The sequence below is a fragment of the Onychomys torridus genome, chromosome 17 (assembly GCF_903995425.1).
Source record: "Onychomys torridus chromosome 17, mOncTor1.1, whole genome shotgun sequence".
NCBI lineage: Eukaryota > Metazoa > Chordata > Mammalia > Rodentia > Cricetidae > Onychomys > Onychomys torridus.
The window spans coordinates 50,288,651-50,303,086 of record NC_050459.1 but is presented as its reverse complement, the minus strand read 5'-3'; the positions used below and the strand labels follow the sequence as shown (position 1 = coordinate 50,303,086).

Here is a 14,436-nt window from a genome sequence, read left to right as displayed (position 1 = left end):
TTTCCCCAAGTTTTTTAATGATCCCCACACTTGCACCATCCCATACATGTATTACACACACACACACACACACACACACACACACACAGAGAGAGAGAGAGAGAGAGAGAGAGAGAGAGAGAGAGAGAGAGATACATAAAGAAAATAAAAATAATAAAACTGTATCATTTGTGTTTTAGGAATGAAGTAGTTAACCAAAGTGCTGTCTTTAACAATGAGTATCATCACTCACTGGTTGCAGAATACAACTGCTAATATGTTCCTTAAGAGCTTGCATCTCAAACAAGTTCTGCCACATGCTCTCTATGCAAGCACGACAACACATCCCAGAAACCAGGAGGTTAAAGCCACTGTTCTGTTGGTCCACAATTCCTTGGGTCATAAATTAGATACAACTCAATTTGCCCTGTTGGTTTCTCTTAAGTAGCATGATTAACTCCTACTTGGTTAGCAATTAATTCGTCTGTTCAACCACAGAAAGTCCAGCTTCCTGTGTGACACAAATTGCTAGTAGGTCTTTTAATAAAAAAATAAAAAAATAAAAAATAAAAAAAAAAAACCCAGAGCCTGATATTGGGGTGAATGCTGAAAGATCGGAGAGACAAAAGAACAAGCCACCTCTTGCCTCTAGGACTCCTCAGTCTGAAAAGCTTTCCTCAGCTGAAAGACTTTAGTTCCTGTCTCCTCAGACCTTACATACCTTTCTCTGCCCACCCAAATCATTTCCTGTCCTAGTTTTCCTAGTGCTGAGATTAACGGCATGTGTGCTTCCCAAGCAAAAGAATAAGATCTCAAGTACTTGGAATTAAAGGCCTGTGACTCCCAAGAATTGGGATTAAAGGTGTGTGCCACCACTGCCTGGCTCTGTTTCTCTCCTAGACTGAGTCAATCTCAGGTAGACCAGAGTGGCTTTGAAGTCACAGAGATCCAGACAGATCTCTGCTTCCCAAGTGCTGGCATTAAAGGTGTGTGCCACCACTGCCTTGCCTCTATGTTTAATCTATGGCTTGTTCTGTTCTCTGATCTTAAGGCAAATTTTTTAGGGTACACAATAGATCACCACATTCCTGGGAGACCAAACAGTTAGTATAAATCCAAGTAGGAGAACTGGCCCATGTGTGCCTATGGTCATTCATGTGACACAGTCATCATCTGGCTGGGATGGATCTGGATAAGCTAAGGTAGTCTGGAAAGTCTCACAGTTGTGGTCACTAGTCCTGATTTTCACTGACATTTCATTTGTCTCTGACATCAGAGCTCAAGTTTCTTCATAGGGTCATGGGCTTTCATAACTAGTAAAAGGGAACAGTCCCCAGGGCATATGCTTCTTCCTGCACCACACTTGTTAACATTGGAAAACCAAGATACCCGGCCAACCAAGCCAGGATGAGAAGCTACCGTACAAGGCAAGGATAAAGGAAGCCACGATTCAGTGGGGCCATTATTGCTTCCATCTACCATCCGGTTCTATCAACGATAAAATACAAGAAACCTGAGCTGTTCATCTTGTTAACCAGATCACTTCTGAAGGCCATCCGTTGCTTGAGAAGTCAAAGAATCCACCACTCCTAGGATACAATCCAAATGACTAATGCCTCTGAGAAAGAAATAAAGAACATCTGTTCATTGCATTTTTTTTAATATTAATGCTGAAATGTATTCCTGTCTGAAAAGCAGACGAGGTATAAAGAAAGAAAAAGTGTGCATGAGTGTGTGTGTGTGTGTGTGTGTGTGTGTGTGTGTGTGTGTGTTGTAAATGCCATCTGGCACCTCCTAGAGGTAGAAGCAAGAAGTATCATGATGCTAAGACATTTACTTTGGTGCCTGGACTTGCTTAGGGGCTGAGAACAGAAGAGCATTGCCTGGTTACTCAGGTCAGCTGACTTCAGGAGTATGCTTGCTTCCAACGTTAAACTCCGTCGCTCACACTGTTCTTTCCATCACCATGCTATCCAGGCCATTTCTCCCTTGATGCAGGCATGAAAACTGTTCATTGAAAGTACGGATTTCTGTGATCTTCATTACATTTCCCCTCTATTTCTCCACCTTGGCTTTCTAAAAGATACCTCTCTCAGCTCAGACTTATTTCACTCTTGCAGCCTGGAATGATCAACTCCTCGCATGCTATAAGGATAGCAGTATTCTCTGTCCTCCTTTTACTATTTCATATTACTGAACAAAGTTAAATTACTCAAAATAGTTTTTTGGTTGTTTGTTTGTTTTTTGGTTTTTCAAGACAGGGTTTCTCTGTGTAGCTTTGCACCTTTCCTGGAACTCAATTTGGAGACCAGGCTGGCCTCGAACTCACTGAGATCCGCCTGCCTCTGCCTCCCGAGTGCTGGGATTAAAGACGTGCGCCACCACAGCCCAGCTCAAAATAGTTTTAAATAGTCTTCTCAAAATCTTAAGACATGATCTGTCGCTTAAAAGCCCTTTTTGCATTTTAAATATCATTTGCTCTGCAACTGAATTCTTGTTGAAATAATAATTATTACTTTTTTAATTATAAGAGTTCTGAGTCGTGGACTGACTAAAAATGTCTGCCTGTGTGATGGAAAGTCCTGTGGGCTGCCTTTCCGCTGATTGACTTGGCTTGATTGGGTCCTGAGGGAAAGTGTGTCGCTTCATTTCTGACCGAATTCATATTGCAGCCCACATGTCCAGAAATTTCACTGTATTCACTGAAATGAAAGAGAGCTGAGAGCCAGTTTATTTCCTAAGGCACCAAACTGACATTTCCTTCACATTACTGGACCTAGATTTTAATTGTTAGTGTATTTTAAAACACGTATTTATTTCTCAGTATTTTGTGTGCTCTCATTTCTCTAATCCAAAAGGTTATGAGCCATGGGTTAAAATTTGAAATCATACTCTATATGCCTAAAAATTTGAGAAAAAAAGGTTAAAAAAAACACCCTAGAGAAAGCATGTTTCAATTAAAACTCCACCATTTTTTCTGAATATATGAAATAAAGAATCAATACATGAAATGGAGAATGGTAGGTAGTTTTGCAACTATTTATAAAAACATAGCATTCAGAAATGTCCTAGTTTAGAAGAGAAAAGCAACCACACATTTTGAAATGTTCATCTGCAAATGAAAACACAGAGTTCGTCATGGCCGCCAAATAAAGGATGGTCCCAGTAAACTTTTACATGATAGCCTCATTAATTTAAAAGTGAACCAAATTTGGAGCATAAAAAAAATTGCTGTAGAAACGGGAAGCTATTTAACCATACGTAAAAAGGAAAGCATATTTATTACATGGCTCAATAGCATTGGTATGAAATAGAAAACTGACTTCCATTAAGTATGCAGAAAAGTCACATATTTCTATGCCATGGAAATAAAGAATCTTCATGGCCACCTTAATTTCAGAAGTCATCCCAGGGATGACAAACGTTTTTAATTGCAAAGCGCGAGGACTGATTTGTGATACTGTGAACAGTGCTTGTAAGCAGCAGTCATGTGTCACCGGGACACAGAGCCACAAGCCATGCCTCCAGTGTGTTCACTTTCCCACGGAAACAAAACAGGAAAGGGGTTGAGAAGAAATCAGGCAGGAAGTAGACAGGCCAATGAGAATCTGAAGAATGGGACCAGCAGGGAGTTCTGAGAGACCAGTTTTTACTCAAAATAAAAAACAGAGTAGAAAAACATGCAGAAAATAGTTGACTGCTCCTGTTCATTTTCCGAGGAGGAAGGCAATATGATGCACTAAATAAACTCTTCACTGGTAAATGAAACAGGAAGTCCCTACTTCTTTTGGCTTCGGGGCCACATTATCTAGAATCAATCCTTTGGGTCTGATGTTCAATCCACAGACTCAGGTCTACAGACAAATCACAATGCTAGATTATCTCTGGAACTATTTAAACCCAACAGAATACAAAAATGGTGCTCTGAATATTATTTCTGTGTTGTTTGTTTATGTGTATATAGTTCATGTGTTGTTCATTATGTGCATATCGTTTATGAAGGAAGTTTATTACTGAAATGTTTTCAAAGCATATTTACTTCAAACTATGAGCATTATAATGTGGGGTGCATAGCATGTAGTGAAATGCGTAACAAGTACAAAAGCTGGAGAAAGAGAAACGGAAAGTTGCTATCACAAACTTCAGTTAGGGGCTGGAGAGATGGCTCAGAGGTTAAGAGTACCGGCAGCTCTTCCAGAGGTTCTGAGTTCGATTCCCAGCAACCACAAGGTGGCTCACAACCATGTGTAATGAGATCTGGTGCCTTCTTCTGGCATGTAGATGACCCAATTGAAAAGCCAGGTGTGTACATATATATGTGCCACTTAGAAGAAACCTACTTTTTCAGGGAGACAGAGAGGAGAGGGTCTCATGTAGGCCAGGCTGACCTAAACTCATTACACAGCTGAGGATGACCATGAACTGATCCTGCTGCCTCTGACTACCAAGAGCTGTCTGTGACTAGCATTGGCACTGAGAATCCAGCCCCAGATGTCATGCACGCTACACCACCACGCTACCTACTAAGCCACATCAGCAACTCAGAAACCTACATGAGGTATGAATACACAACTGGTGAAAGACAGAAATGGTTATAAACACTACAGTTGGAGAACACAAGGAAACCAGAGTGGTTATAATAATGACACAGAATAGATGCCAGGGCAAATAATATCACCAGAAATAATAAAAGCCATTTCCTAGTTATAATGAGGCCATTCATCAAAAGCACAAAAATTCTAAATATTTCTGCACTATTAACAAGGCTACAAAAACATGACATTTTTTTTAAAAAGCTGGTAGAACACCAAAAACAAATAAATATAGAATTACCCTCATAAATTTCAATACTCTTAATAATTTATGGCTCCATTTGAATTTAATTTACAGACAGATTAACCCAAAATATACTATTCAAACTTTTGAGAAGATCATTTTAAAGAAGATTATTGTGCTTGCAACAAAACTATTTACAGTTAAATAATTTCATAATTAATTTATTTTTCCCCAATAGCTCTAAAATTCAAAACTGCTAGTGACTTATAACCCAGTCCTGAAGAAGTAAAGGTTACAACTTAGTGATACGATCACTGGAAATTTGCACCCAATAAATGTTATGGTCTTGATTTGTTCCAGCTTCAATTATAAATTCCACTTTGGAATGCTGTGTGCAGAAAAATGGGGGTGGGAACAGCTGCTGGAGAGAGGAATGGAGTAAGGGACATCTGATTCTAAAAATTCTATTTCTAACAAAATGTAAATGTTACATGAGACTTCTTCTCCTGTGCACTTTCCTAGGGAGAATAGATAAATCATTCTTCTAGATCTTTGCTCTTGTCAATTACATAAAATCAACACCTTCGGAAATACTTCTCCTTGGGCTAGAAAGATGGGTCAGATCTTCCAGAGGACAAGAGTTCAATTCCCAGAATCCTGTCAGTGGCTTCACAACCGCCTGTAATTCCAGCACCATGGGATCTGGCCCCCTCTCCTGGACTCCCAGGCTCCTGCACTTGTGCATGTACCCATACAAAGATACACACAAATACACACAATCAAAATTTTGTTTTAAAATCTTATTTTATCCTATATTCTATTTCATAGTCTCTAAATAGGACATGAATTGTATATAGTAGATAGGTGTTCAGTGAATAAATACATGTGAGAGATTAAATCAAAGACATTGCCTATTACATTTTCACCACTATTCTATCTAAAAGATCTCTCTCAACTTAAGAAAAAGCCATAAAAATGAGTACTATTTCCCAACATATCAGTCACTGATAGTAATGTATTTCTTTCTGATGATAAGCAAATAGCCAAGTCTGATTCTGAAGGACCTTTGCTGTGTCAAAACCTGGATTGCAAAACTTAATATTCACACAGAATTTTTCCCCCTACATCCACTTCAGTAGGAAATGCATTAGGAATTCTACATTATATTCTACTTATAGATTACCACGCTGAAAAATGACATACTTTGACCACTAAACCAGATCATGAATTTCAAAGCAAAATACTACTGCTTTTAATGTTCATAGTCCTTTAAATGTTGTCTGTCTTGTGTCTCCCAGGTCTCCTGTTATGGCTGGAGGTCTCTTCGCGGTGGATCGAAAGTGGTTTTGGGAACTGGGTGGCTACGACCCAGGCTTAGAGATCTGGGGAGGAGAGCAGTATGAAATCTCTTTCAAGGTAAGATCGCCAGGCTGTCCTCACTCCATAATTACAGGCAATTTTGATAGACTGCGTCACTTCGCTTTGTGATCTGTGTTGTAAGTTGGAGCTATTCCTCCCAGGGGAACTTAAGGAAAAGAAGCAACTTTCTTCCAATGTTACAGTGAGTCGCAGCCATGCTACATGCAAAAAGAAACCATTCAACTCGAGTTTAGAGATGAGCAACTCGGTCTACCTACATCGACTGCTCCCCTGGCAAAGGCATTTGTCCTGAGTGCTTACAGGATAAAGGACAGAAGAGTAAGGCTGAGGAAGGGAGAGAGAGGTTGGAGTTTTTGCCTTTCATGTACAAACAAGAGGGAGCAATTCAGATTTTGTTCTCAACCAGTTATTCCAAAATTCCAGGAACTGATAATAAATTTAAAATATCAATGACAAATTGAAGAGCAAGTTTTTTATGTTTTGTTAAATTTAATTTTATTTTGAGGCAGGGTCTTGAACATAGTCAAGCTGGCAACCCAGACTGAAAGTACATAACCTCAAGCCTATAGTAATCCACCTGCCTCAGCCTTTAAAGTGCTTAGAATTGCAAGTGTGAGCAGCAGGTTATCTGCAAGCAAGTCTTTTTTTTTATTTTATCTGGAATTGCCCATATATCTACTTGCCTTAGTGATCAATTTTTATTTATTTATAAAAAATTCTGTGCTTCATTGTGTGTGTGTGTGTGTGTGTGTGTGTGTGTGTATATATATATATATATATATATGTATATATGTATATATATCTTATATGTAGACAAATTTCTAAATGGTCTTATTAAATAAGAAATACAGAGCCAGAAATTTTGGTTAAAGCTTTCAAGAGATCAGGGAAATACAAAAAGCCACCAGCTAACCTTACCTCACCAACTCTGCAGCTTCCAAAGAACTCAACTTCCAGTCTACCCAGGATTATTTGTGCCTTGCTTTTCTGCCCTCTCATTGGCTATCTTAGCCAAGCTACCTCACTTCCTCTTCCTACACAGCTCTGTCACTTTCTGTCTGTCTGTACAGACCTCCAGATCTCTATGGTTGGTATTGGGATTAAAGGCGTGTGTCATCACATTTGGCTCTGTTCCCTAGTGTGGCCTTGAGCACACAGAGATCCTGCCTGCAAAGGGATTAAGGGCGTGTGCTGCCTGACTTCTTTGTTTACTTAAAATGGCTGGCCTTTCCCCCCTGATCTCCAGGCAAGCTTTATTTATTAGTGAACAAATAAAATATCACTACACTTATCCATATCCATACATACATATTTATGATTCTGTTTCAAATTCGTGACATATAAATGGCAAACCATAACATATGAAAGAGAGTTAAAGCAAAACAAACTGTGTGAGAATTCATACTCCAAATTGCCTACATCATTTTCAAAATCGGTCTTACAAAGAAAAGAAGAACTTTTTTCCCTTGTCTTGATGCTTGTTTGTATAGAAGCAAAGTTGCCATATGGAAATCTCTGGCACAAGTCAGCCTTTGGTGACTGTTTCCATTACAAAGTCCAACCAGTGCTTGTTGTGAAAATAAACTTTACCTTGAGTCCAATAAAGTCAAACACAAGAACCCAGACACAATTTTTAGAATTTATGAAGAGTGATTTTGATAAGACTGCAACACTAAGTGTTAATAGAATGTTATACTTTTCCTCAAGGAGTCACAGAATGAATATCCTCAAAAGAAACAGAGGTGTCACTGCAAGCCTTGGGACATCTAGAATGTTCCCTCTTACCCCTAAATACCATTTACTAAGTTGGTGCATTTTTATCCATTCAAACATATAATTTTGCATCTAAGATATTTTTCTTACCTTTGCAGTTGCCTTGTTTCAAGCCTTTGGATTGGCCAGTGTCTTTGGGTTCCTCTCTTATGGCAGTAGCTAGACAGCTTGTTGGGGTAGATGTGCAGAAATAATAATTACACAGCAGCATGGCTACATTCTTAGTGCTATAAGCCAAATAGTGAACTGAATATTTTTGTATTAGCTGGTTTTAAAATATAACCTTAAAAGGTGTTGTATTATTCCATTGTATAGATGAAAAAATTGAAACAGATATTTTAGATAAATTTTCTTTAGTTGTTTGTTTGTTTATGTTTTGGGGGGTTTGTTTGTTTGTTTGAACTTTTATTTATTCTTTGTGGATTTCACATCATACATTCCTATCCCACTTATCTTCCTGTCCCTTCACATCTGCCCTCTGCCCTGGCAACCTCCCCCCTCAATCAAAACCAAATTTAAAGGAAAAAACAAGAACAAAACAATGAAACCAAACAAGAGAGAGGTAGAGACAGAGACAGAGACAGAGAGAAGGAAGACTTTTGTCATGGAAGCTGTAGTGTGGCCCATTGAGTCACACAGTGTATCTTTTAGTCCATTCATCTTTACTTACAAGTGTTCCTTGCCAAGAGTCATTGGTCTGGCTCAAGGCCTCTGGCTTCTGCTATGCTACCGATTATGGGCTCTCACTGGGGCTCCTTTTGGATATTCTGTGGTTGTCCTATGTCATGGAGATCCTGCTGTTTTGGATCTGTAGGATCTGTAGGTTCATCCTTTTCACATTCCCCAACAGTTCATAGATGAGGTGGATGTTGGGGTGGACAACTCATAGCTCTGGTTCTGGCCCTGGATGGTAGCTGGGTTGGTCAGCTCACTAGCTTTTCCTTATTGTCACTACTCTAACAAACTCTATAGCATTGCCTTGGCTACCTCACCCACTGCAGCTTGCAGCAAGGACCAGGGCCAGTTCTCCTGCTCTTAAGTCCTCAGATCCAGGTAACCCATACTTACACCACCAGGACCAGCTCTATTGTTTTGTGCAGGCAAGGTTCAGGGCCCTCTCTCCTGATTTCTGTAGAGGACATACAGGGGGGAGCAGGGTCAGCTCCCCTGCTCTCCATACCCTTAGGACTGGGTCACCTGTACCCTTGAAGGTCTGCTCTAGTGTGCTGTGTGTTGCAGTTGATGCGGAGCAGGACCAGTTCTCTCACTCCTGTGACCCTGTGGCAGACAAGAGGGTTTCTTTAGGTTTTAAAGATTAAATAGAGACTATACTTTCAGGGATAGTATCTATGATTAAATAATCATCCATTACCACTTACAGATTAAGATGCTCCATTTCAGCTTCAATGCTAAAAGTGCAAATAAACAAACAAACAAACAAAAACCAGGTAATGGCTTAACACCTGTGGTGGTTTAAATAAGAATGACTCCAGTTTGAGTACTTTATCCCCAGTTGGTGGAACTATTTGGAAAGGATTAGGCAATCTGGCCTTAGGTTGGTTTGTTTGTTTGTTTGTTTATTTGTTTGTAATAAGTATTTTGAATCCCCAGTATTAGGTTGCTCCACCAACACAGTAAGCCAAATTGAGTTGAATCAAAAGGTAAAAGACCAGGTTTAATCTGAGCAAAGCATTCCTCGATGATCCTCAGGGGGAAGGGAGGAGGAGAAATCATGTGGCAGGTCGATGGACCAGAGCTTAAATACCCTGTAGGTGCAGTCTTGAGCAGCTCTGGGGGAGGAGTTGCTGCTTGGTGAGCTTTCTGAGAGGGGCAGGGTTTGGAAATCAGGAGGCAGGGTTGGCTGAAGTAGGACTTCCAATAGAACATCCCAAACTTTCTTGGATATATGGGTACCAGTTCAAGTCTGGCTACTTCCTGTTGGCGTAGGATGATATAGGGAGGAGGAGGAGGGAGTCAGTGAGCTCATGCTCAGCAGATGGTGTAGGTGAAGAAGCATTTGGTTAATTGCCATACTAGAGACCTCAGGGTTCTGTTTCTTGAAGAAGCAGAAAAGATAAATTGCTAAAAAAAAAAAATGAAAAATAAATAAATAAAAGGGTCGTTATGACTGGCCCTATGATGGGACTAGCCATGGGGAGAGTGGAGATTGCCAGTAAGAATGGAAAGGAGATGTGTCCTGGTTGTACTAACAAAGATGAATGAGCAAGGCAGAAGAGTTGATAGACCTTTCATTGGGACAATTTGGAAAACCAGAGAGTGGAGGGACCCAGTTGCTGGACAAACCATGCTGGATAGGTGCCCACTTGAGTCTGGAGACATGGTACCAGCATTGATGTCCCAGGAGCTTGGGGGGATGGCATGCCAAATCAGGGGTGATGTGTTCCAGGAATACCTGAGCTATCAAATGTGCTGTTTTCCTAGAGAAGGAAAGTGCCTCTACCCATCCTGTAAAGATGTCAACAAGAGTTAAGAGATAACAGAGCTTTTTGTGAATGGGCATGTGGGTGAAGTCAACCTGCCAGGGTTAGTGTCCTCGGTTGGTGTCCTCAGAGCTGATGCAGGGACTGGCATATCTGGAGGGCCCTCTGTGTGTCGGCAGGAAAAGTGGACTGTAAAATAAGGGCTGGAAAATGGATGGGGTCGAAGAGGGCCTCTAGAAAATGATATTAGTTTCCACCAGGCCAGATTTCTTGATACAGTAGCAGAACTCTTTCCCCAGGAATCTGAAGATGCCTGTAAAACAGGTGAAACATATTTACACCTTGGTGTCATAGCAAATACTATGTCTTTGGGTTAAAAGCATGAACATTTTTCTTTGGGCCTAGTTTTAGCCAATGAAACATACCTTTGCTTCTATACCTAGAAGACAACTAGAAGAAATTTACTACTGAACAAAAGAGGTTGAGCAAGTGAGGGAGGAGGGAGGAAAGAGGCTGAGGAGCAAGGGAGGAGGAACAGAGTTGAACACACATGCATCCTTCATATCATCTTTAATGTCAACCTGTCTCAGAGGGGGAGGAGTTGGCATTTCAGCAGAGTTTTGCCATATGTGTCTGGAGACAATACAGTGATGCTGAAAACGTTTCTATATGGTCCTAAAAGCCGGGACCAGTAAAATCCACAGAAATTTAAGAACTTCTGAAGACTGTAGTCAGTGCTCTATCCATTTATCAAAACTGCATTTATCAATGCTAAAACTCTGAACCTCCAAAATTCCAGTGTAGTAACAGCATAGAAAGAGGACCGAAATCTGAAACATCTTTACATACCTTAAGTGGGAAATTACATCTGAAGCCTGTTCATCCTTTACTATGAAGCCTCTAAACAAGGCAAATATGTCTATATTTTTAACAAGAAACTTAACTAATGAGCACCAAGGTGCTTGGGAAACCGGGTGGGGGAGCTGTTAAACTGGTAAATCTGTCAGTAACCTAGTCATCAGACACCATCAGATCTGAGAAGGATAAATTCTACCTGAGCAAGCAGAAGTGAGTCAGCTTTCCACTACCCAGGCAGCTACACCAGGTTTCTCCATGGTCATTGGGGACAGGGCTTCCAGGGCAATATCAGTCTTCATCTGCCAGACCCACAAGATCTGACAGGCTTTTGTGTAGACTAGAAATTTGTCTTGGCAAAGTAGGGCAATCAATTCCCCAGTGTCCTGCTTGTCCACAGTCTGGACAGGGTCTCAGCAGCAGTTAAGGTGCAAGGCCGTTTTCTGCTCCGCAGCTGGCTTTGCTACATTTAAAGCAAGCTCTGGGCAGAGGTCTTCTGCAGTCTTCCATCTTCCTTGGAGGAGATAGGGGAGGCTGCCAGGAGCTGGCATGTCTCTATCATGAGAAGCCTTTTTTTAATGCCATATCCTCAGATCTCTGAAGCATTTGAGGATCAGAGAATCATTATCTGTTAGGGATAAGCAGTTTATTATCTCTAGAAGGCAAAATCCAGTTTTCACAATGTAATCAATTTAAGTGTTTCTAAAATCAATACCAAGGGGATTATTCTTACATTACAAATCTGGCTGCCAGCAAGATACATCCCAGTACATGAATGCGTGGAGGTGCAGCTTTAGTACCTCAGTAAAACAGCATTGTTTAAAATCCTATCTTTTATAAATTGTTTTTAGGACAGGACATGACTTATCATACAGAACTCCATCCTAAGCTAAAATACCTTGGAAACCTGTTGTCTCTTGGTGAACCCACTCCATGTGGTCACCTTTATTCAAGATCTTCTCCATCCTTACTCAAAATGGTGGCTGTCTGGGTGTTCTTAATTAAGGTGGTAGGAGACCACATGTTGTTTTCCAGAGCAGTTCCAATTTGGAGTTACCAGGTTTTTTAAATAGCAACAGAACATGTACACTCAAGCATCTAAGACCAGTCAGAAACAAGAGTACAGTGGCCACATCTCCATCCATACACACAAAATAGAAGGATTTTTTTTTTTAATACAAAGAGAAACAAAACTTTTTGGGGAGAAACCATGTCAGATGACCAACTTAAAATCCTGAAATAAAAGGTAACAGTGTAAAGCAGCATGCAAGAAACCATAGGAATAAAAAAACTTCCTAGAAATGAGGAAGCAGAGCCGTAGAGACCCTGGAATATGGGTCTGCAGGCCAAAAGAGTGAGAGCCACATGGAGAATACAACGGGCTGGAGCTTAAGCGGTGGGTCTCCTAGGCTGTTGGGGGAGGGTAACAAACAGCCGTGTGCTGGGCATGAAGCAGCCGATGTCTCCAGCTTTCATTTATAAGTTGTAACAAATGGAAGAAGGAGACATTTGCGCAGTTCAGGGTGGAAGAGCAGGAAAGAACAGAGAGAATGTATCTATTGCAGGAAGAATCCCAGCATGGCCAGACCAAACCCCAGGGAAGCCTGGTGAGCAAAGCCAAAGTGGGCACCCTTCAGTGGGCCCTGCCAAGGTGTGCCAGGAAGAGAAAACCGAAGGAACAGCAGAGTTAGTGCATCACGGAAACCGGGAGAATGATTGGGTGAAAGGCATCTCGGAGCGAAGGCAGAAGAAGCAGGTTGGGGCAGGCGAATAGGGAAGTGGGTCTTGAAGATGCAGACAGACAGGGAAAGGGGAAGGGGCGGGAATGCAAAACTCAACCCTGGAGGGAGCTCAAACCAACGTATAGTGTGAGACAGCCCCGATCTGGATAAATTTTATAGGAAATACCCCAAGGGTGTCTGGGCGGCAAGTACCCATTCACAAGCCGGAGACCAAACGGTACAAAACTTCTTCCAGTTCTATAAACCTATGGCTAGGAGTAGTATGGAGATTGCCTCTATGCAGAACACTCCCCGAACATGGGAAATCCAAGGAGCAGGGGCTGTCCCTCCTCCACAAATGGGCCAGAGTTACCTGATGCTGCAGTGACCTCGTACGTAACCCAGAAGCCTTTGACTCAAAAGAGGTCGAAAGACTCAGAAGAGATCCTGGATCTCTTATAGGCTTTTGGTTTGGAAATAGGTGACTTAGGAGCAAAAGCTGGCCCAGTGTGGTGGAGGCATGGTGGAAGTAAGAGTGGCTTCCCACATTGCCAGGGGATAGGCAGGGAATGCACCCACATGGCAGGCAACTGGCAGGGGAGGCCCATCTCTATCCTCCTGGGCACCAGATGATAAGCACTTTGAATCCCCAATAGTAGGTTTCTCCACCAATGCAGTAAGCTAAATTGAGTCGAATCAAGAAGTAAAGGACAAGGTTTAATCTGAGCAAAGCATTCCTGGGTGATCCTGGGGGGCGGGGGGGGGGGGGGGGGGGGGGGGGGGGGGGGGGGGGAATCATGTGGCAGGTCTATGAACTGGAGCTTAAATACCCTCTAGGCTGGGTCTTGAGCAGCTCCAGAGAAGGAGCTGCCATTTGGTGGGCTTTCTGCAGGGCAGGGTTTGGAGAGGGAGGAGTGGGGGCTGAGGTGGAGCTTCCAATGGAACAGTTATTTGTTTTGTTTTGATTTTTTTAATTTATTCATTTATTTTACATTCCTACCCCAGTTTCCCCTCCCTCCTCCCATTCCCTCCCACTCACCTTCCGTCCACCCCCTCCTCCCATCCACTCCTCTGTTTCTGTTGAGAAAGGGGCAGGCCTCCCAAGGGTGTCAACAAAGCATGGCATATCAAGTTGAGATAGGACTAAGCCCCTCTTCTTATATCAAGGTTGGGCAAGGCAAACCAATTGGAGGAACAGGTTCGCAAAAGCCATCCCTAAGTGTTAGGGACAGCCCTGTTCCCATTGCTAGGAATCCCTCAAGTAGACCAAGCTACACAACTGTCACATGCATGTAAAGGGCCTAGGTCCATCCCATGCAGGCTCCTTAGCTGTCAATCCAGACCCTGTGGGCTCCTATGAGCCCAAGTTAGTTATTTCTATGGGTTCCCTTGTGGGACTATGGCTACAATCCTTCCTCCCTCTCTTCAACAGAATTCTCTGAGCTCAGGCTAATGCTTAGCTGTGGGTCTCTGAATCTGTTTCTACCAGTTATTGGATGAAGGCTCTCTGA

General features: G+C 41.9%; 1 protein-coding gene across 1 annotated transcript in view; it reads left to right on the top strand.

The window, feature by feature from the left end:
* Galntl6 (polypeptide N-acetylgalactosaminyltransferase like 6) overlaps positions 1-14,436 on the top strand; it is a 1,096,110-nt gene that overhangs the window by 977,404 nt on the left and 104,270 nt on the right. Inside the window, exon 8 of the mRNA XM_036209517.1 lies at positions 6,054-6,171. Within this exon, the coding sequence (XP_036065410.1) occupies positions 6,054-6,171 (118 nt within the window). The remainder of the gene's footprint in view (positions 1-6,053; positions 6,172-14,436) is intronic.